Source organism: Aethalodelphis obliquidens, unplaced genomic scaffold, assembly GCF_003676395.1.
Source record: "Aethalodelphis obliquidens isolate GAN/ISIS:26980383/991018 unplaced genomic scaffold, ASM367639v1 scaffold23, whole genome shotgun sequence".
Taxonomy (NCBI): domain Eukaryota; kingdom Metazoa; phylum Chordata; class Mammalia; order Artiodactyla; family Delphinidae; genus Aethalodelphis; species Aethalodelphis obliquidens.
In genome coordinates, this window is record NW_020837967.1 from 8,456,990 (window position 1) to 8,477,430 (window position 20,441).

Genomic DNA, 20,441 nt, shown 5'->3' on the forward strand with positions numbered 1-20,441 from the left:
AACTCTAGATGAGTGTATTTTAGTTGAAGTGTCATATATGAGCCTTTCTAATTTCAGATGACTTTTAACTTGATTATGATAGCCCTGCTTTCAATAAGTTTGCATATTGATGTTAAAATAATATGGCCTTAAAAGATGGTGGAGAGACAAGGAAGGTGGTGTGGTTTATGGTGGAAAGAACGTGAGTTTTGGAATCTGACAGATGAACCTCATCTTGCCACTTTTTTGCTGTATAATATGAAAGATATTTAACTTTCCAATTTTCAAGGCCCATAGCTATTATAAAATGGGCATATTTTGCAGGGATGTTGTAACGATGAGCAATAATATATGTAAGTTATCTTGTTACAGTGCCTGGGCCATAATATACACCTAGTAAATGGTAGTGCTAAAAATAAATCACCTTTATATACTGCTTTCAGTTTACCATGTGACTTTACACTTGGCTTGGAGAAGAAGAAAAAAGGAAGTTAGTCCTTTTTGCAACATGGGTTCTAAGAAGATCAAAGAAGTTAAGACAGAAGTACTCAAGTCCTGGAGTACTCTTACCTTACTTAGGACTGGTGTGGAGAGCTAGTGTGTGTCATCAGGGCGGCTGATCATTTGATGAAATAAGAATGATGCTAATATTCCATGTTAAGTTAGAGGATGAGACTGCTTCTTGACTCAGGACACTATTGTAGAAATAAAAGCAAGCTGAGTTTTTACAAGGAAGTGAGTAATCAGTCTTTGGGGCTTAGCATGGATTTAGCTGCCAGCCACTTATGTTCATGGGTGCAATCATACAGAATTTATAGGCCAGCTCAGTATGGACTATATCAGCAATTAAGAGAAAAAAGAAATTGAGAGAAGAAAATGTCGTGGCTGTCTTTAGGATTTGGATTTGTTTGGTTATGACAGGATGGATGAGATGGTAAGATGAAAGACATTTAGTGAATTCAAGGCTGAAGCTTTGAATTATTTTAGAGAAATAATACATGCTGAACAGTGTACTCTCAAGGAAAGGAAAAATTAATTTCCACAATGAGCAATGGGAAAAAGTTCCAGACGAGATAAAAAAAATGTACAGAATTAGATAACCTCAAAGAATCCTATGAACAGATCTACAATTTTCTGATTTCAGGTAGTTTGTATATATCAACACATAATTGATCCAAAGTACTTCTGCTTGCAGCTACAAGTCCCAGCATATTTTAACAGTATTTCGTTGCCAGGTTTCTATAAAGTGTTGGTGAAGTTTGTCAAACTTTTAATTGGGTGACTCCACTCTCCCTCTGCCTAAGTCGACTGCTTCCACAATTTCCCTTGCATGTCAGTTTTCCTAAGGATTATATATATTTATTCTGTATATGTGTATATGTGTATATGTGTGTTCATTTTAAAAGAGTTCTGCATGAATTCTTTACAATTTGGAAGATGCAAACTTGTAGAAAGAATAAAAGGATTCCCATCACTCAACCACAGTTGCTATTCACTTTTCCATGTGTTTATTGACACTTCTAGTCTCTCTTTTTCTGTGTGTATTGATTAGGAGAAAATGTAGTCATAATCATATTATGGTATAATTTTAGATCCTTCATTTTTCACTAAAAATAAACATTTCCCCTGACTACTTCATTCTTTATAATGTAACATTTTTAATGACTGCATAATATATCTTTGAAAGAGTATGTAATGTTTCACTTAACCAGTCCCCTATTAATAGGCATTTAAGTTGTTTCTAGTTTTCCTTAATATAAATAATGCTTTCTAATGTTTAAATTTGTTCCCATAGACTATACTCCTAGAGCAGTAGAATTACTGGGTCACAGGGCACTTGTATTTTAGATCATCTGTCATGTCTTGGCAGCTCTTTAAAACCAAGTCGAAGTGGAATTTGTATGTTCCCTCCATTCAAGTAACTCAGAAAAATGTTGTTGAGAATCACAAAACAGTGATTTCTGGAGTCCTCTCGGAATTTCTTTCAGGCCAGTGAGGATAAACATCCCTCCTTTCCACCTAGTTGATAAATTATCTTGGAAAAGTCTCATCTCAAATAAAGACATAATTTCTGGAATGTGCCATTATTATAATACTTTTTTTTTTAAGATTTAATTTTATTTTTGGCTGTGTTGGTTTTTCGTTGCTGTGCACAGGCTTTCTCTAGTTGTGGTGAGCAGGGGCTACTCTTTGTTGCAGTGCGTGGGCTTCTTCTTGCGGTGGCTTCTTTCGTTGCAGAGCACGGGCTCTAGGCATGCGGGCTTCAGTAGTTGTGGCACATGGGCTCAGTAGTTGTGGCTCGCAGGCTCTAGAGCGCAGGCTCAGTAGTTGTGGCGCATGGGCTTGGTTGCTCTGCGGCATGTGGGATCTTCCCAGACCAGGCATTGAACCCATGTCCTCTGCATTGGCAGGCGGATTCTTATCCATTGTGCCACCGGGGAAGTCCCTATAATACTTTTTAGTATGAAAAAATGCATGGTTACTATAAAAAATATAAATTTACAAAGAGTTTTGCCTGCATGTAACCTTTCCTATTTGCTCTTGGCAACAACAGCATTAAGCAGTCCTACTGAGTCAGACCTGAATTCTGTGTTTGAAGATGTTAAAAGCAGCAACTTTTTCCTCCCTTCATTTGGGCTACAGGATGAATCTTCTACTTTCTCCCAGCTTTATAAAATGCTTAGTGAACTGAATATGGTGAAAACCAAATTAATGATGAAACACTGAAAAGAAAAATAAAACATAATATTGCTCATGATGCGAAAAAACTGTTTTTCCTGTACCATAAGGTGATAAATACTGTATATTGTTTATCAACAATCAGAATGACTGACGCTAATCATTCTTCTCATTTGAGCCTCCTGGCAAAGTTCTTAAAGGTTATGTCATTTCAGTGGTAATTTCACACGGCCTGTGTCGACTTAGTAATTATTGTTCCATGATGAACTTTCCCCTCTTGTTTAAGCTGTTAATCCTAGATACGTGCTGAAGAACTGGATGGTGGAATCCGCAGTGCAAAAAGCAGAAAGGAACGATTTTTCAGAGGTAAGTTGGTTGACTCTTCTGGGCTTATTTTTATTAATTTAAAATGTATCATACTTTACGGGCTTCCCTGGTGGTGCAGTGGTTGAGAGTCCGCCTGCCGAGCCCCGGTCCGGGAAGATCCCGTGTGCCGCGGAGTGGCTGGGCCCGTGAGCCGTGGCCGCTGGGCCTGCGCGTCCGGAGGCTGTGCTCCGCAGCGGGAGAGGCCACAGCAGTGAGAGGCCCGCGTACCACAAAAAAATGTATCATACTTTAAACACCCTGATTTTGTTTGCAGATATGCTAAACCATACCTTTGCCAGCACCAGCTTCCCAGCTTCTCACTACCTGGTCTCTCTTTAATCAGTGAATCATTTTCTCGTATTTCAAAATTTATTCTTTAATGTGTTTAAAGTTTTAAATATTCATTTGATATCATATCTACATTATTTGAACTTCTGAGGGTCTGGTTCTGCTAGTCATTGTTTATATTTAGGGATTTTGGATTTCAACCTCAGAAATCCAGTGACGCCGATTTGAGGGTGCATATCTCCAGAGGGAATTAGCTTTTGCATCTACCAGGCATCTATGGCACTAGCAACCTGGGTCTATGAAATGAAATCTTGACATCCGGGAAGATGAATGCACTGGATCTATACACATCAGCTTGTATGAATCTCACATATAATGTTTGGCAAAACAAGCAAGTGGCAAAGGAATACATACAATGTGTTACCACCCTAATTTAATCTAAACATGTAAAATCATGTCTTTAGGGATATATGCATATATAATAAAAGTAACAAACTGAATAAAGATGATAGCATCTTTGGACAGTGATTGATTTGCAGGAAGGAAGAAATTCGAGTTAGGGAAGGATATTCAAGGCTTCAGCCATATTGGAAGCATTTTATTTCTGAAGCTGAGTGGAGGATACACAGGTATTTGTCATATTATTCTGCATACCTTCTTCTATGCCTCAAATATTTCCTCGTTAATTGTTTAAAAATGCATTGCACACAGTGTATTTCTTAGAAGAGGAATAGCCCCCAGCACTCTTGCTGTCACTCTTTTGTCCTGCACTGGAACAGACATTATTAACGATCGCGGCCCCCTTTCTCTCTCAAATGGGTCACAGCCTTGGGATCCTTCTCATCACAGCATGCTGTGTAGTCACTACCAACTGATCAGAGTGGGCACGACAGAGAAACTGTTCTTGCTATTTCTAATTTGGAACTTGCATTAACTTTACATTTCAGTAGTTTAATTAGCCTGACAAATCTAGGTTTTCATTTTAGAAAATAAAATATTTTTAAGTGTAATCTTTTTAGGGTATTAAGGAAAAACAAAGAGAAGGAAGCTAGCTCAGTATTTATCTTTAGATAAATTAGTCTAAGCTGGGGAAACTAAACAGTGTTTAATAAGATGTTTTTGTTACCTTGTTTCACCTTCCTTCCCTCTCTTTTGTTCCCTCCCTGTTTTCTCCCTTCCCTCAAAATTATATTTGAGTAAGGATGCCGTGCCCACCTTGGGTGGGGAGGTGTCTTCCTAGGTCCAAGTAAACGTTCAGATTCATAAGACTATTACAGGCTGCTTTTGGCCCCCGTTAATTCAGAAAGATACAGGACAGAAACATAGCTTACCAGCAGGGCACCATTAGGTTCCTCCTTTGCAGGAGTTGTTGAAGCATCCACGCAGGCAGGGAGGTACAGCGGTAAAGCTCAGGTGCAGGGGGACACGATCCACACTGGGAAGATGCAGGGGCAGCCCTGGCTGAAAAGCTGCATGTTCTACAGAAACCAGTATCTCTTCTAACAGCTCCATGGGCATAGTTTCCAACATCCCCACAATAGACCTGCCTTATACCGTGAGTCCCTACACCAAAGAAAGTCCAACACATTCTATCAGGTGTTTACAGTTCTCCCAGGACAAATGCTATTTGTCAGTCATAAGCCGTGTTGTATGGTGATACAGTGGACATACATATACCACCTTATCAGGTTACCAGGGGAACAGATCCAGAAAGTTAGTAACTAAGGGTTAAATTCTCATGCAGGAAAAGAAAAAGATCTTGTTAAACTTTTAGACCTATAACTCTTTACACATACACCTTGTGTTTACATTCCTGCATCAAACATTTCTTGAGAATTCACCCTCTGCGAGTTGCTGTGGAGAAGTATAAAAATCTATTCGGGGAGCTTTTAAACTAGTAGGTAAGATTAGATAGGTATAATATTTATTATATTTACTTTTTAAATGGAGGTATAGTTGAAATATAACATTTTGTTAATTTCAGGTCTACAACATAATGATTTGATATTTGTATATCTTGTGAAATGCTCACCACAATGAGTCTAGTTAACATGTCATCATACACAGCTACAATTTTTTTTTCTTGTGATGAGAACTTTTGAGATCTACTCTCTTAGCAACTTTCAAATACACAAACAGTATTATTAACTATAGTCACCATGCTGTACATTACATCCCCACGACTTAATTATTTTTATAACCGGATGAGAATATACATTTTGATCCTAGAATTATTGCTGAAAGAGGTGTGTTTGTTGATCCCTCAGTTTATACCGTGGGACAAAATTGCAAATGAAGCAGTATGAGTTGGAATCCATGCCCTTGATTTGGAAAGAGTGTAAATCATTGACATCCTTTTATTTTTATAAATATTTTAGAAAATTATAATTCTCTTAATGCTGTGAAGGAATTTAGAAATGATCAGGAAATATATGTATTCTTTGTGATGATGTACATATTCACTGTCCTGTTTCAGCGAAAAACTACTACTTAAGGAGCTTTCTCTGGAATAATAGAAATTTTAAGTAACAGCTATAGTTGAAGTTTTAATGAAACATAAAATGTTTAAACATTTTCATGCACATTTAAAATTTACCTTGTCGTTTCAGAAATGTAGAAAATTAATAAGGGTCCTGATTAAGAGAATCTATATTTATCTACTTTAAATTGTTTACCAGGTCCATCTCCTCCAGCAAGTTCTTCGCCGTCCTTTCCAGAAGCATTCTGCAGCTGAGACAGCAGGCTATTCCTCACCTACTCCTTCCTGGGCCAAAGATCTCAGGGTTAGCTGCTCATCTTAATTTGGGGAAAATCAATTAAGGGATACTTCTATCACCGAACCCAGCATAGAATAATCAATTTGACAAATTCTTAATGACCACCTACATTTTCTTGACAATCCTGCATTTCATAATAATGGTTATATATAAAAACATTTTTTAACCAAATAAAGTGGACCTATTCTCTGGAACACGTTTGTGGTCATTTTTGTTTTAATCAATCAATTTAATGAATAATAACTACCTGAATTATTCTCAATAACTAAAAAATCTTATAACAATCTTTTAATGAATTTGTAAGTTTTCATCTAATACCATGTACCCAGCAATTTGGGGCACATCAAATAAGAATATAATTTAATTGTACTCCTCAATCTTTTTTGTCTATTATAGTAATTTTCATTTACCAAAATAAAAGAATAGTTTAATGAACCTGATTTACCATTCAACCAGCTTACTAAGTATCAGTGCATGATAATCTTGCTTCATGTACACCCCTACACACCTCCCCCTTGTTCCTAGTTATTGTTTTAATTGAAGTATAATTTATATATCCCCAAGTATTTTAAAGACATTCCCAGACATAGTTTCATTTAATCTATGAATATTTCTGTATCTCTAAACGTTAATAACTTAAGACACATACATACAATACCATATCACCTTAAGACACTTTTCTGTCTGTGCATAAACTGAATAACAAATATGCAGTGATCAATTGATCAATCCCTAATGGTGTTGAAAGAAGGGATGTGACTGGTCACTGTTCATGATATGTATCTGTTATTTATGTAGTGATTTGTGGGTTGAAGAGCTAATAGCAATGTTTGTACTTTGCATAATTACTAACTACTAGTTAAAACTAATTACTAGTTAAAATAGCATGGCAGCAAATGTGAACCATGTTGGGGACTAGTGTTATTTAACTAAATTGTGGTAATTGAAACTCGTGCATGTTGAACTCTGTAAAGCAAGGACCATCTGGACCATCTATTTCCTAATGTTTTCTTTTATATCCTGTAATAAAGGCGCAGGGATGGAGAGAGACAGTGCATTCAACCTTTCGGTCCACCAAAATTATATCAATATTTTGACCACAAAATCAGTTAATTCTTTTCCATAGTTTTTCTAAAATATATATTATCTAATGCTAAAACTCACAAACGTTTTAATGTTTGAATTTTTATCATTTTTCCCCATAAAGTAAATGTACAGTATGGATAGAAGTTAGGAGACTCAGGCGGTGACCCAGCTCTGTGAGATGTAGGTTAAGCACATCTTCAGGCCTCATTTCTTCTCTGTTAAGTTAGGAATATGTTTGAATTGATGGTTTTGGGGGTCATCTGTGAAGCCCATAACAACCACATCTCTCTCTTTCCCTTCCCCAGTCCCCTAGATCCTACTCTCTGAGCCCTCCTTTTCCATAGTGATGGGCCCCAGTGCTTAGGAAAAATTTAGTGCACCTTACCAGTTTTAATTACTAAATATTTTGGTTTTAAAATGTGAATTTGCTTTTTCATTGTTGTTTTAAATGTCAATTTAGAGCTCACTTTTTTCCAAATATTAAAACATAAGATTAATTATCTTCCTTAAGTAGAAAATAACACATTAGTTATTATTATTATTTTTGGCCGTGCCGCCCAGCATGTGGGATCTTAGTTCCCCAACCCGTGCCCCTTGCACTGGAAGCGCGGAGTCTTAATCACTGGACCGCCCGGGAAGTCCAACACGTTAGCTATTATTTTCTACCCACTTTAAGAAGATTTTGAGGTGTTTTACATTAAAAAAAAAAAAAAACAGAACCATGGAAATAAAACTAAGAAAATCTAAAAGGACTCTCAGAAGCCAATTAGAAAGAGAAGATAAGGGTAATAGGAACTTAAGATAAACTGGTTGTTAAAATTAAGCATTAAATTTATCTGAGGGAAAACATTCCTGGTTGAAGAATATAATTTGATTGCCTTTTCCTGTCTCTAAATTTTTATTTATAGCAACTTATAGCATTATAATAACAGAATCCAAAAACTATCTAAAAAACTATTTTTTTCCCCCAATTACTATGTTATTCAACCATTAGAAAACCAAAACCAAACTAGGGTATGTCCAAGACTCCAATGAATCAAGCAATGAGTCTCAAAGAAACTAAATTCACTCTACCTCTCCTGGTTTTTTCTTTTTCTTCTTTCGATTTTCCTGAAAGTTCTGGAGGTCACTGAGATGGAGATGGAAAATATGTCGAAGATCAACAAGACTTTAGAAGGCCTAGGATTTTTAAAAGGTCAAGTATATTATAAAATAGAACTGATATTGCACTAGATTTATACTGATATTTCTAGAAATACCATCTTAAGGAAAAAAATTTAAACTTTTATTAATTTGATGCTTCATAACATAATAAAATAAATGAACATAAAACATCATTTTACTTAACTTGGAAGGGAAGATAAAATCCATTGAAGTGGAAATACACAGGAAAGATATGTACATTCAGGCAGATATTCTAAATTCTGTGTTAGGTTAAGGATTATGAATGTACTTGAGAAACAGGGAGACGTTTCCTATTTGCATTTCTAGTCTGAATACTTCAATATTGTATCTAAAATGAACAAGATGTCACGGAAACAAAGTAGCAAAAATGCAATTGAGGTTAGCAATGATTACACCCATCACCCAAAGATACTTCTAGGCTTCCCTTAGGACATGTTGCTTCTCTTCTTTTGCAAAGCTTTCATGAGATCCGACATGAAATCCTGCTCCCCGCCTCCTCCGCCCGGTGGTCCCGGGTTCGCCTGCCTCTTGGGAGGAGCTGGCGGCCTTTTGGCCACCACGGGGGTTGGCTTCGCGGCTTCGGGGACGAGGGCGGGCGGGGGCGGGGGCGGCGGCAGCGAGGACCCCGCGTCGCCCGCAAACGACGGCGGCGGTGGAGGAGGCACGAAGTCCGGGGGCGCGTCGCTAAAGTCGGGGGGCGGCGGAGGGAGCTCGTCGTCCTCCAGGGGTGGCGGCGGCGGAGGCGGCGGCAGGAGGTCGTGGGGCGGCGCTGGGAAGCCGGCGGCCGTGCCCTTGACCTTGGGCAGCGTCCCTGGGCTGCTGCAGCCGACTTCCGAGGACCGTCGCACGGGAGGGGGCGGAGGCAGGCTGGACATGGGAAGGGTCTGGGCCCTGGGCGCTCCGGCGTCGTGGCTGCCGAGGCCGGACTTCTTGTCCTTCAACAAAGCGACAACAGCATTTATTCTTGACCACATGGCCACGTGGACATGACAGTTCCCGGACAGGTGAGTCTCCGGATTTAGGAAGCGTCTGCCCCCGAGGGGGAGGCTCAGTCCCTCAGTCCTGAGACTCCAGGTTGTTCCTGAGCTAGCTCACCTCATATTTATATAATGCAACTTCCCCCAGGAGTTTCAGGCAGCTGAACTGAATCCCTCTGTTTTAGTGATAATTATCATTGCAATTTACATTTTATCAGGCTTTCATTTTATTTCTTTCTTTGCTTAATAACCTCTTGCCACTGGAGATTAGAAATTTTTTTTTCCCCTAACAAAGTGCCCTTATGATTGAGTTTATTTTATTTAGTTCAACTGCTTAGCATGATAAGAAATTAACCGGTGATGTATTTTTTTTTAAATTCTGAACAGGCAGTTTGGGAATTAGTGTTCACGCATAGTTAAGTGATTTCTATTATGGGATCCTTTTATTGCTTTCAGCATTTAAAAATGTTTTTCTTCAGTTGGCATTACAAAAACCATGAAAATAATAATCGCTGAAAGTACACTGCAAGATGAGATTGTCAGATTTGAGAAGCTAACAAGAATATTAGAGAAACACACCTTTTAATGGTCTATTGTGGTTTTCAAAAATTATAAGAAGCTCGATAAATACAGGATTTAACTGTTCCCACCACTGGCTGATGGACAAAATGAAAGGGGAGAATGAGGTGGAAAACTACTGAAACACATTTAAGACTGGTTTGAATCATACATGGGAAATATTCAGTGGAACTTGTATAGTCAATTAAGTCGTTACCAATTGGACTAATAACTAAATTATAACTTTTGGCTATAATTTTTAGATAGATTTAAATGAATCTTCATTAATCTCCTCTACTAAAAAAAAAAAAGTTACGGAGAATGTTACACCAATTTGGAAATTATTTTAAAATGCGTTTTCTTCTCTGTCACCCTGAGGACATATGTAGAACGTTAACAGAAAAATACAATAATGAATATTTTATAGTGGGACCCTGTCAGTACTCTTCTAATCTGGTTTGGGGTCCAGATAGCATTTAACAAAGGGCTTCTGACTAACATGTTGCTCTAATTTATTCAGAAAAAATAAGTAAAAATCCCAAGGGCTTAAAATGCAGATGCCACTTTCAGAGAGTGCTAAAACCACTTGACTAAACAAACAAACAAACAAAATTGCTTCAGTCAAAATAAATGTAGCTAAACTAAAAATAGTTACCAATCCTCAGCATTAAAGAAAATTCTTACATTTTCCCGAAGCTGTGATAGTTGGTTTTAATTTTCCATCCTAGCCTATGTAACTTTAAGATAAATATATATATATATATACATATAAAAGAAGCAATTATCTAAATGAAATTACAGTGACTTTTGAATTGTTGGAACTCTATTCTCTCTTTTTAAAAGAACAATTAGAATACTGCTAATGGTTTAGAATATGGGCTTACAGGTGACAGTCTGATAGAAGTGGGTCTTACCTTAGTTGTTTCAACATGTCTCTGGGCTTCTCCGAGAACAGTACTCATAGAATGTGCTGCCTGGGGGATCTGACCATTGGCCTGGGTGGTGCCTGTTTTAACTCCTAAAGGGGAGGAAGAGAGACAAGAAGAGTGGGCAAAGGTGGGAGGGAAAATTAGGAGTATGGGATTAACAGGTACAAACTACTGTATATAAAACAGGTGAGCAAGAAGGAGTTACTGTGTAACACAGGGAACTATACTCAATGTCTTGTAATAACGTATACTGGAAAATAATCCAAAAAAAACCTCACCCTGAATCCCTTTGCTGTACACCTGAAACTAATACAATATTGTAAATCAACTATACTTCAATAAAAAAGGAGTGGGCAAAGTATTTTCAACATCCTTCAGAGTTAACCTGAAAAGACAAAGCAGTTTTATGTCTCCAAAGCAAAAGGATTCACAGGTACACAGGGCTTTTGAAAAAACCTGAGGTTCTACGACAATACTTCATGAAATTCAGCAAAACATTCAGGGAAATGAATACTTTATACAAGCAACAAAATCTGGATTAACTGGGGTTCTAGAGAACAGTATGTTCTGCTTTTAAAAACTTTTTCGTGACTGGAAAATGAACCTTGAAAACCTCCTTTTTAAAAGAATTGTTGAAGATTTTTCTGAAATGGATGTATCTGGGTTCACACCATGCTATGTACAGGAACAACTTTTGAACGTTATCCTCAACAAAAAATACTTTGAGCACAAGAACAGTAGCCAGGACTTCCCCAGTGGCGCAGTGGTCAGGAATCCACCTGCCAATGCAGGGGACAAGAGTTTGAGCCCTGGTCCGGGAAGATCCTACATGCCGCGGAGCAACTAAGCCCATGTGCCACAACTACTGAGCCTGCGCTCTAGAGCCCGAGAGCCACAACTACTGAAGGCCGTGCGCCTAGAGCCCGTGCTCCGCAACAAGAGAAGCCACCGCAATGAGAAGCCTGCGCACTGCAACGAAGAGTAGCCCCCACTCGCCGCAACTGGAGAAAGCCCACGCGCAGCAACGAAGACCCAATGCAGCCAAAAATAAATAAATTTATTTTTTTAAAAAAAAGGTGGACAGAGGGGATTGGGCAAAATATACAAACCCCCACTATATCCTGAAATTAGATTTTTTTTTTCCCCAGGCAGTCCTGATATGTGCTTCTTTTCCTGCTTTTTTTTTTTTTTTTTTTTTTGCGGTACGCAGGCCTCTCACTGTTGTGGCCTCTCCTGTTGCGGAGCACAGGCTCCGGACACGCAGGCTCAGCAGCCATGGCTCACGGGCCCAGCCGCTCCGCGGCATGTGGGATCCTCCCGGACCAGGGCACGAACCCGTGTCCCCTGCATCGGCAGGCGGACTCTCAACCACTGCACCACCAGGGAAGCCCTCCTGCCTTTTTATTTGTCCTTTTGCACAAAAGTGTGCCTAGCTGAGGTTTCACAGTTTTGAGAGTCAGAGAAGCAGCTGTGTGTTGATGTCTCTGGCTCCGGAGAGGGCATCCCGGGGGGAGGACAGCCAGCTCTCCACACCCTGAGCCTGCTCCTCCCATGATTGAACTGCCTCCCAGACCCCGACCTGAGGTCTCCTCCCTGAGGGATTCCGAGGTTGCCTTAGCTCTACTCAGTACCAGCTGTTCTGCCAAATATTTATGAAATGACTGTGTGCTTGCTTCTCTAAATATTTTCCAAATATTTTGAAAAACCCAAAACTCTATGCAACAACTCAGAGAAGGTCATTAAGTACTTCAGGAGACAGGGAAGAAGGGAAGGTCTGATGAGGAATCAGATACTTTCACTATCTCAAAGTATCTCTGTACGAATTATTAAGTACAATATGAAATAACTGCATAGGAGAGAAATCTGACAGCACGTTAGCCAAGTGGTCAGAATGAATGTTTCCAATGAGGGGCAACAGACACCATACGCCTCCGACTAGGATACGCCGAGAAGGACACGGCAGCTTAGTCCTGCCCCAAACACATTACCTGAGATGAATTACGAGGAAATATCAGACACATCCAAACTGAGGGACATTCTATAAAATAAATGGCCTGTATTCTTTAAAAAATGTTAATGTCTTGATAGACAAAGAAAGGCTGAGGAAATGTTCCAGAGGAAAGGGGATGATGCCTAAATGCAAACTCCAAATCTGGACGGCACCAGTGCCAGGAAAGAGCATTGCTGTAAAGGCATCATTGCGACGACTGGCAAAACTGGGATATGGGCTGCGGTTTACATAAATATACTCTATCAACATGAAATGTTAAATTTCCTGAATTTGATAACTGTACTGTGGTTAGTAAGGGAACAGCCTTTTTTTGTGGTTTTAGGAAATACAAAGGGAAGATTTAAGGGACAAAGGGACACAATATAGTCAATCTACTCTCAAGAGGCTCCCAAAAAAAAAAGGTCTAGGGACAACATATGGGGGGTGGGATAGGGAGAGGGGGATGATACAGCAAATGTGACAAATACTCAGTATCGGTGCTCTGGGTCAAGAGTCTATGGAAATTCTTTGCATTATTCTTGCAACTTTTCTGTCAGTTTGAAATTATTTCAGAATAAAAATATGTTCATGTCCATTTATACAATCAAAAGGCTGGAACAGGCTATACCAACTTGTTCTGCTGTAAGGTTTGTTGCTGTAAAATGCATGCTCCTCATTCAGCAAGAGCAGCCATGTCCTTGTTCAGAGCTGCCCTCCTCGGCACATCTGCTCGGTGCCGTCAGAACTTAACACCCTGTGCCACGTAAACACAAGATTATCTCTATGACTATTTAATGTCTCTCTCTGATTAGCCACATCTTTGCTCTGGAGGGCGGAAAGTAACAGGTTTAAACTTCTTAAGGTCTTAGGATGTTTAAATTTAAGAGTTTTTCATAAGGCCTTGTGTCCCATCCCATGCCACCCCTGAGAGATTTAAACCCCTTAGATTCCAAAGTGCTTAATCTCCTCATTTCCTTTGGTCTCTTCTCTTTCCCCTCTTCCCTCTTTGTATGCATATTCAAAATCTTTCTTTACAGGTAATGGAAACAGAAACCAAAGCTGAATACTGAAGACAGTTAGGGGAAATTCCTTTAAAGGGCACAAATTATCAACATATACATTTTTTGCTTCTTTTGCCCAAACACACACAGTCTGATTTCTCAACAACATAGTGCACATTGCTATGTAACCAGGATGTCTAGGTCTTTGCCAGTCTGTGGGAACAAAAGAAGTCACGTCTATAGCAATCTCTCAGATGCTCCAAGCTGCTGTCCTCCCTTTACCAAGAAGTCTAATCTTTTCTGTGGGTTCTCTGCCCCATCCTGAGACAACCCATGGGTACCCACATAACTCATATATCCTGTAGGTGCCACCGATTTCAGATCTAGGTTGTCCTGGGGTCACAGTATTAACGTCCCAGCTGTCAAGTAGCAACACCACTCCTCTTGCTGCCACGTCTCTCTGGCAGACCTCAAAGGAATTAGGGGTGGGAAGTTCATTAAACGTATGTTTTACAGAACTCAAGTGCATTCCCAGGAGGGGACAGATCCCTCATCCCCTTCTTCACCCATGTGGTTTGTAAAGGGCCGATCCTACCACTTGTACTGGCATCCTCTTCAGTGCGGCTACGTGATTTAGGTATAAGCATGCAATGGAGCCCTTCCAGGGCGTTTTCAGAAGTGGGGCTTTCTCTTTGTACTAAGATTTCCAGCTGTGTGAAAAATGTTAGCCTAGAGAGCCAGTGGCAGTCCTTGCCACCTCATGGGGACACTGCCCAAGAAAGAAACAGTATCTTGATGACTTCGCTTAACCCCCTGGATCCCGCTGTGCCTGAAAGCAGCCTACCTCTGGATTTCCTAGTTTTGTGCCATAATAAATCTCTCCCCCTTGGTTTTTGTTGCTTAAACTAGATTGAGTTGGATTTCTGCCAATTGCCACGAAAGAGTCCTGATGAAAAATAGTGGCTAAAGTCATAAAGTCATTTAATAAGTACTAAAAAAAAGCCTCCACGGCTGTTTCCTAATATAAAAGAAAAAACCCTGCCATTTATGGAGAATACATTACTTGTTGCTAAACACTCTGGATGTAGAACGATGCCTCGGGATTTTCAATTGGGTAATCACAGCAGAGGCACACAAATCGTCTGCGGTTTGACTCCCAGCCAGTGACCCTGCACCACTTGGCCCTGCCTCTCCAGGACTCTGGGCCAACCACGGGAAGAGGGAGAGGGCAGGAGAGGAAAGGGATTCCAGGTGAAAAGTTGAAGCGGAGGAGGCATCAGACTGATGGGGCCTGGGGTTGATTGTCTCCAGGCTCTATCAGATGGTTTTATAGCAGGTCCTGCCCAGGGAGAGTTAGTGCCCGTGCAAGGTCTCCCCGGCTGCAGTTCTTGTTCTGATCTGTCTCTCGTGGGTCCAAGGTCCAGGAAATCTGTCTTCTGTGGGTGACCCCCACTCTGCAAGCCAATGACTCAGAAAACAGTTGTTGGGGTGATGAAGGAGGCTCCCTGACTAGTGCCCCAAACAGCCCGAGGTTCAAGTGAGCCCATCAGCCAGTAACTCCTCTGATCCCAAGGAACGTTTGTTTTTTCAACACTATTCTTGACATTTACCTTAATTTTGGCGGCGGAGGGAAGAGGGCTGTTGCAAGGAACGTATGGTTTGATTTGTCCCGGGCTCCTGGATGGACATGGGTCCCTTAAACACCTTCCAAGGAGCCCTAGTGATTTTGTGTGATGAGTTTAGGCGAAGAGAGAGGCTTGGATAATAACATGCGAGAAGAACTGAATTTTAAAAGATGGCGTCATTTCAAGCGGGTCTTTGTTGCTAAGATGTGATCACGGTCATCACGTACGTATGTGTATAACTGAGAAGAATGAACTTCACGTTCTATTTGAAAGTGGCTTCCCTTCCTTCTAAGCTCATCATCTTCAGTTCCTTCCGAGCTGGTCACTAATATACTTTAGAGCTTAAAATCCCACCCAGCAGGTGCTCATGGCAATACATTCTAAGGCATAAACTGAAAGTTTAAATTGAGGACGTTTTTCCCCTTAGATGCTCAAATGGAAGCATTTACTAATAAGCAGGGATGCTCTCAGTATGGTTTATTTTAAGATCTCAGCACATTTGTCCTCTGTAGGGCTGCAGGGCTTAATTTTGATAAATAAGACTCTACAGCAGAACCAAGATGGGTTAATTTACTATCTACTAACAGATATTCCATCGTGGGAAAGATCCTCCTTTTTGATCAATGGACATCTCATCTGACTGCTGCAATGGTGTTCTTCAAAAATTGGATTTAAGCAATTCATTTAGGAGAAACGGAATGAACATGCATTTTGCATTTAGTATTAAGGCTGTTCACATTACTTCACCCTCAGAGAAACCCCCTACCACGTATTAATTCATTTTTCCATTTGTCATCCCAACCATCTTCGAATTCTAGCCGAGTGCCTGTTATCTGCCCAGCACTGCGGTCCGTGCTGGGAAAACTATGATGTACCAGACAGAAACAGTCCCTGACCTTATGATTTCCTTCAGTGCCTGGAGGAGGGAACAGATACTAAACTAATAATCACACAGATTATTAATTATGACTGGCCTACCAAGGACAATTCATTTGAGATCTGAGGCTGGGCAGGAATTAGCCACATGAAATCAAAGAGCATCATAGGGCTTCCCTGGTGGCGCAGTGGTTGAGAGTCTGCCTGCCGATGCAAGAGATACGGGTTTGTGCCCCGGTCCGGGAAGATCCCACATGCCGCGGAGCGGCTGGGCCCGTGAGCCATGGCTGCTGAGCCTGCGCGTCCGGAGCCTGTGCTCCGCAACGGGAGAGGCCACAACAGTGAGAGGCCCGCATACCGAAAAAAACAAACAAACAAACAAAGAGCATCATAAAGAGAGGAAGAGCATCTGAGAAGTCCTTGAAAAAGGATGGTGCTTGGGGCTTTGAAAAAGTGGGAAAAGCAGATGGGCTCTGTGGCAGGAACAGGAAGACAGGGGTGGGGAAAGAGGCAGGTGAGATGGGCGAGGCTCATTTCATGCAGGTTTTGGTGGCCTTGCTAAGGACTGGGGACTTAATCTGAGAGCAGTGGAAAGCATCTGAAGGGCTGAAGCACCACCCCATGGGGCCAAATGAACATGGTGGCTAGGATTTGATGGCAATGGAGACAAACAGGCAGGGACAGATTTGCCCAATATTCAGAAGGTAGAATCAGCAGGATTTAGAAGTGACTGGATTTAGAGGTGAGTTTTCTTGCATGTTTTCTGCAGGAGCAATTGGGCAGATGATGATGTTATTTATGGAAACAGAGAACAACAATGGGGGGGCAAGTCTGGAGGGTAAGAGGATGAGCTCAGTTTTGCAAATGTTGAGTTTGAGGTGTCTGGGAAGGATCCACGTGAAGCCAATGAGCAGACAGTTGGATACATAGGTTTGAAGGTCAACAGAGAAGCCTGGATTGGATTTACATAGCTATAGGTGGTCAGCTCATACACAGTGCTGGGGGTGGATTAGATCACTTAGGGAGATAGTGTAAAATGAGGATAGGGTTAGGATTGATGGGTCTTGGGTAGTTTAAGGTGGGGTAGAAGAAGAGTTACTATAGGAGGTTAAAAAAGAGTGGTCAGAGAAGTTGGGGGGCGGGGTGGGGGACTTGGAGTGTGTGATATCTGGAAAGCCGAGACAGGAGACTGGTTCAAGGAGGAGTGGTCAGTTGTGTTGGGGTTGCTGAAAGGTGGACTAAAAAGAGGGGTTTACAGTAGTTTGATTTAGCAACACAGAGGCCGCTGGTGAGATTAGCAAGAGCATTTTCCACCAGGTAGTAGAGGCAGAAAGAAGCCTGACCGAAATGGGTTGAAGAGTGAAAAGGAAGTAGAAAAATGGAGACAGCAAATATGGTCCACCTTTTAGAACAGTTGCTTGTCAGATGGGGCACTAGCTGGAGGGGGATTTGGAGTTGTAGGAGGGTTTTAAATTTGAGTTTGTTTCTTTGAAGAAGGGAGCAATATTGATGAGAAGAAAACAGTAGAGCAGAAGAGAAAGTAGAAGAGAATGGCATAATCATGCATCTCTCTGGTCTTTGTCCTGGGTTCCTGGCACAGAACTTGGTATTTTCCAAGCCATCAGAGTGTCTTTGTTATTCAGCCCCTAGGAACACATCTGAGTTTATGCAAACAAGGTGGGTCAGGATGGGTGCTGGTCACCAGAAGACCAACCGACTGATTAGAGGGTTGAGGCTTTGGGCTAGCCTGACATCGGCAGAGTAGAGAACGGGGGCTAGAAATTGAGTTCAGTCACGTGGTCAATGATTTGATCAATCATGTCGATGAGTGAAATCCCAATAAAAACTCTGGACAGTGGTGCTTTCCTCGTGGTGAATACATCCATGTGCTGGAAGGGTGATGCACCCTGATTCCAGAGGACACAGCTCTTCATCTGGGACCCTCCTAGACCTCACCTTATTCGTCTTTCGTTTGGCTGGTCCTGATGTGTATCCTTTACTTACATTTTTAATTTTTTAAAAATGTTTCTTTCTTTATTGTTTGGTTGTGTTGGGTCTTCATTGCTGCATGTGGTCTAGCTGCAGTGAGCGGGGGCTACTCTTCGTTGTGGTGCATGGGCTTCTCATCGCGGTGGCTTCTCTTGTTGTGGAGCACGGGCTTCTAGGTGAGCGGGTTTCAGTAATTGCAGTAGGCGGGCCCAGTAGTTGTGGCACACGACCTTAGCTGCTCCACGGCATGTGGGATCCTCCTGTACCAGAGGTTCCCCACCGAACCCGTGTGCCCTGCATTGGCAGGCGGATTCTTAACCACTGTGCCACCAGGGAAGTCCCAGTGTATACTTTATAATAATATTGTAACAATAAGGATAGCACTCTCCCAAGTTTTGTGAGTTGAACTGTTGAACCTAAGGGGGTTCTGGGAAACCCCCAGATTTGTGGCCGGTAGGTCAAAAGTTTGGGTGGCCTGGGGACCCCTGAAGTGTGGCTGGCATCTGAAGGAAGGGCAGCCTTATTAGGACTGTGCCCTTGTGGGGTCTGAGCTAACTCCAGGGGCAGCATCAGAGTTGCGCTGCAGGACTCCAGTTGGGGCAAGAATAGGGGACGAGAGCATGCATGGAAGAATCGGCCCTTGTTAGGAGGTAACACAACAGACATGGGCTAGGATGGGTGTAGATGCAGGTAAGTCACTGGGTTTGGTGGTGGAAAGTTGATGGTTCCTTTTTTTTTTTTGCTGAGAGTAAAGGGGCTGGAGATTGGAAATCTGAGGAGAGTGAAGAATGTCTGAAACAATTAGAGAAACTAGGAGATTACACTGACTGGGATAGGTCTTCTCAACATGACTGACATCTGGGACTGGCAAATTCTTTGTTGTTCAGGGCTGTCCTGTGCATTGCAGGACAGGCAGTGTCCCTAGCCTCTACCCATTAGATGACACAAGCACCCCCCAAAGCATGACAACCAAACATGTTTTCAGACATTGCCAAGTCTTCCCTGGGGGTCCAAATCTCCCTCGGTCGAGAACCATTGGTCTAGAGAAACACAGTAAGAGCCACAGGCAGTATTAAGGGCCCGGTTGTGGTTGATGTCGACAGATCTGTGATGGACTCAGTGTCTACCCTATGCCGAGCCCTCTAGGAGGAAAGGATGTCCCAATCCCTCTCCCCACGCTGGAGAAGCCTCACTCCCCCTACCCTCTCCTTTTCTCAACCTCCAGATTTCCTATATACTAGGTTAACGGTGGGCAGAGTCCTGTGGGTGAGAGCCAGCCCAGTCATTCTGCTTCCTTCCTTCCTTCCTTTTCCCCTCCCTCCTCTCTCGCTCCCTTGTTTTCTTCCTCTTTTTCTTTAAATCCCTGGTGTTATAGTCGCCTCTGGCTAGGGCTGAAACTTAGGCGAGAGAGATGCCCATTTCAAGCTTTGAGTTTAAACCACATGCTCTAGCTTGTTCTAACAGGTAGCCTTGAATTGGGAGTTATGAACACTAGCCCAGCTGATCAAACATGGAATTCTAATTTGCCACGGTTCCTGTGTCTATATCTTTCTCTTGGGAACTTCATGGGAGGGATGCCTGTGTCTGGATGTGGGCTCAGTGGCGCCCTATCAAAATAGCATCTCACAGCACCCCCAAATCCCCAATGACCTCTGACACACACACATAACTGGTAGAGCTAAGGTCCTGGCAAGATGTGGGTTCTGTTTCCACCCAAGTGGGTGGACTGTAATTCAGTTGACACCTCCTGGAGTTGGCACCAGACTCTACAGGTGTAAGGTACAACCTTCACAAGGCTGCCTCCACTTCAATGCCAGCCAACCGCCACTTCTGACCAGCCCTTTATAAACTGAGAGGTTCCCACGACCCCTCAGGTTCAATAATTCAACACAATGACTTGTAGAACTCAGGAAAGCTCTATACTCACCCATTACAGTTTTATTATAACGGATGCTCACAGGGCGAGGTCTGGGTGGGTCCTGGACGTGGACCCCCTTCTCTGTGGAGTCAAGGCATGTAACCCACCTGGTTCCTTGAATGTTCACCAACCAGGAAGCTCCCCCGAGCCTTGGTGTCTAGAGTTTTTATTGGGGTTTCATTAAGAGGTACAATTGATGAAATCACTGGCCACAATGG

General features: G+C 41.9%; 2 protein-coding genes across 7 annotated transcripts in view; one reads left to right on the plus strand and one right to left on the minus strand.

Annotated features, from left to right (window-relative positions):
* Window positions 1–6,285, plus strand: part of LOC113628295 (UPF0061 protein ETA_18310-like) — a 28,085-nt gene extending 21,800 nt beyond the window's left edge. For all 5 annotated transcript variants that reach the window (XM_027121676.1, XM_027121678.1, XM_027121677.1 and 2 more), the window contains 2 exons: window positions 2,945–3,024; window positions 5,991–6,285. In XM_027121676.1, the coding sequence (XP_026977477.1) occupies window positions 2,945–3,024; window positions 5,991–6,113 (203 nt within the window). In that variant the 3' untranslated portion in view covers window positions 6,114–6,285. The remainder of the gene's footprint in view (window positions 1–2,944; window positions 3,025–5,990) is intronic.
* A 2,153-nt stretch (window positions 6,286–8,438) lies between these two features.
* APBB1IP (amyloid beta precursor protein binding family B member 1 interacting protein) overlaps window positions 8,439–20,441 on the minus strand; it is a 103,463-nt gene continuing 91,460 nt past the window's right edge. Inside the window, exons 14-15 of one of the 2 annotated variants that reach the window (XM_027121673.1) lie at window positions 10,810–10,913; window positions 8,439–9,295 (exon numbers count right to left, since the gene is read on the minus strand). In XM_027121673.1, the coding sequence (XP_026977474.1) occupies window positions 8,786–9,295; window positions 10,810–10,913 (614 nt within the window). In that variant the 3' untranslated portion in view covers window positions 8,439–8,785. The remainder of the gene's footprint in view (window positions 9,296–10,809; window positions 10,914–20,441) is intronic. The other variant, XM_027121674.1, reaches the window with a different exon arrangement.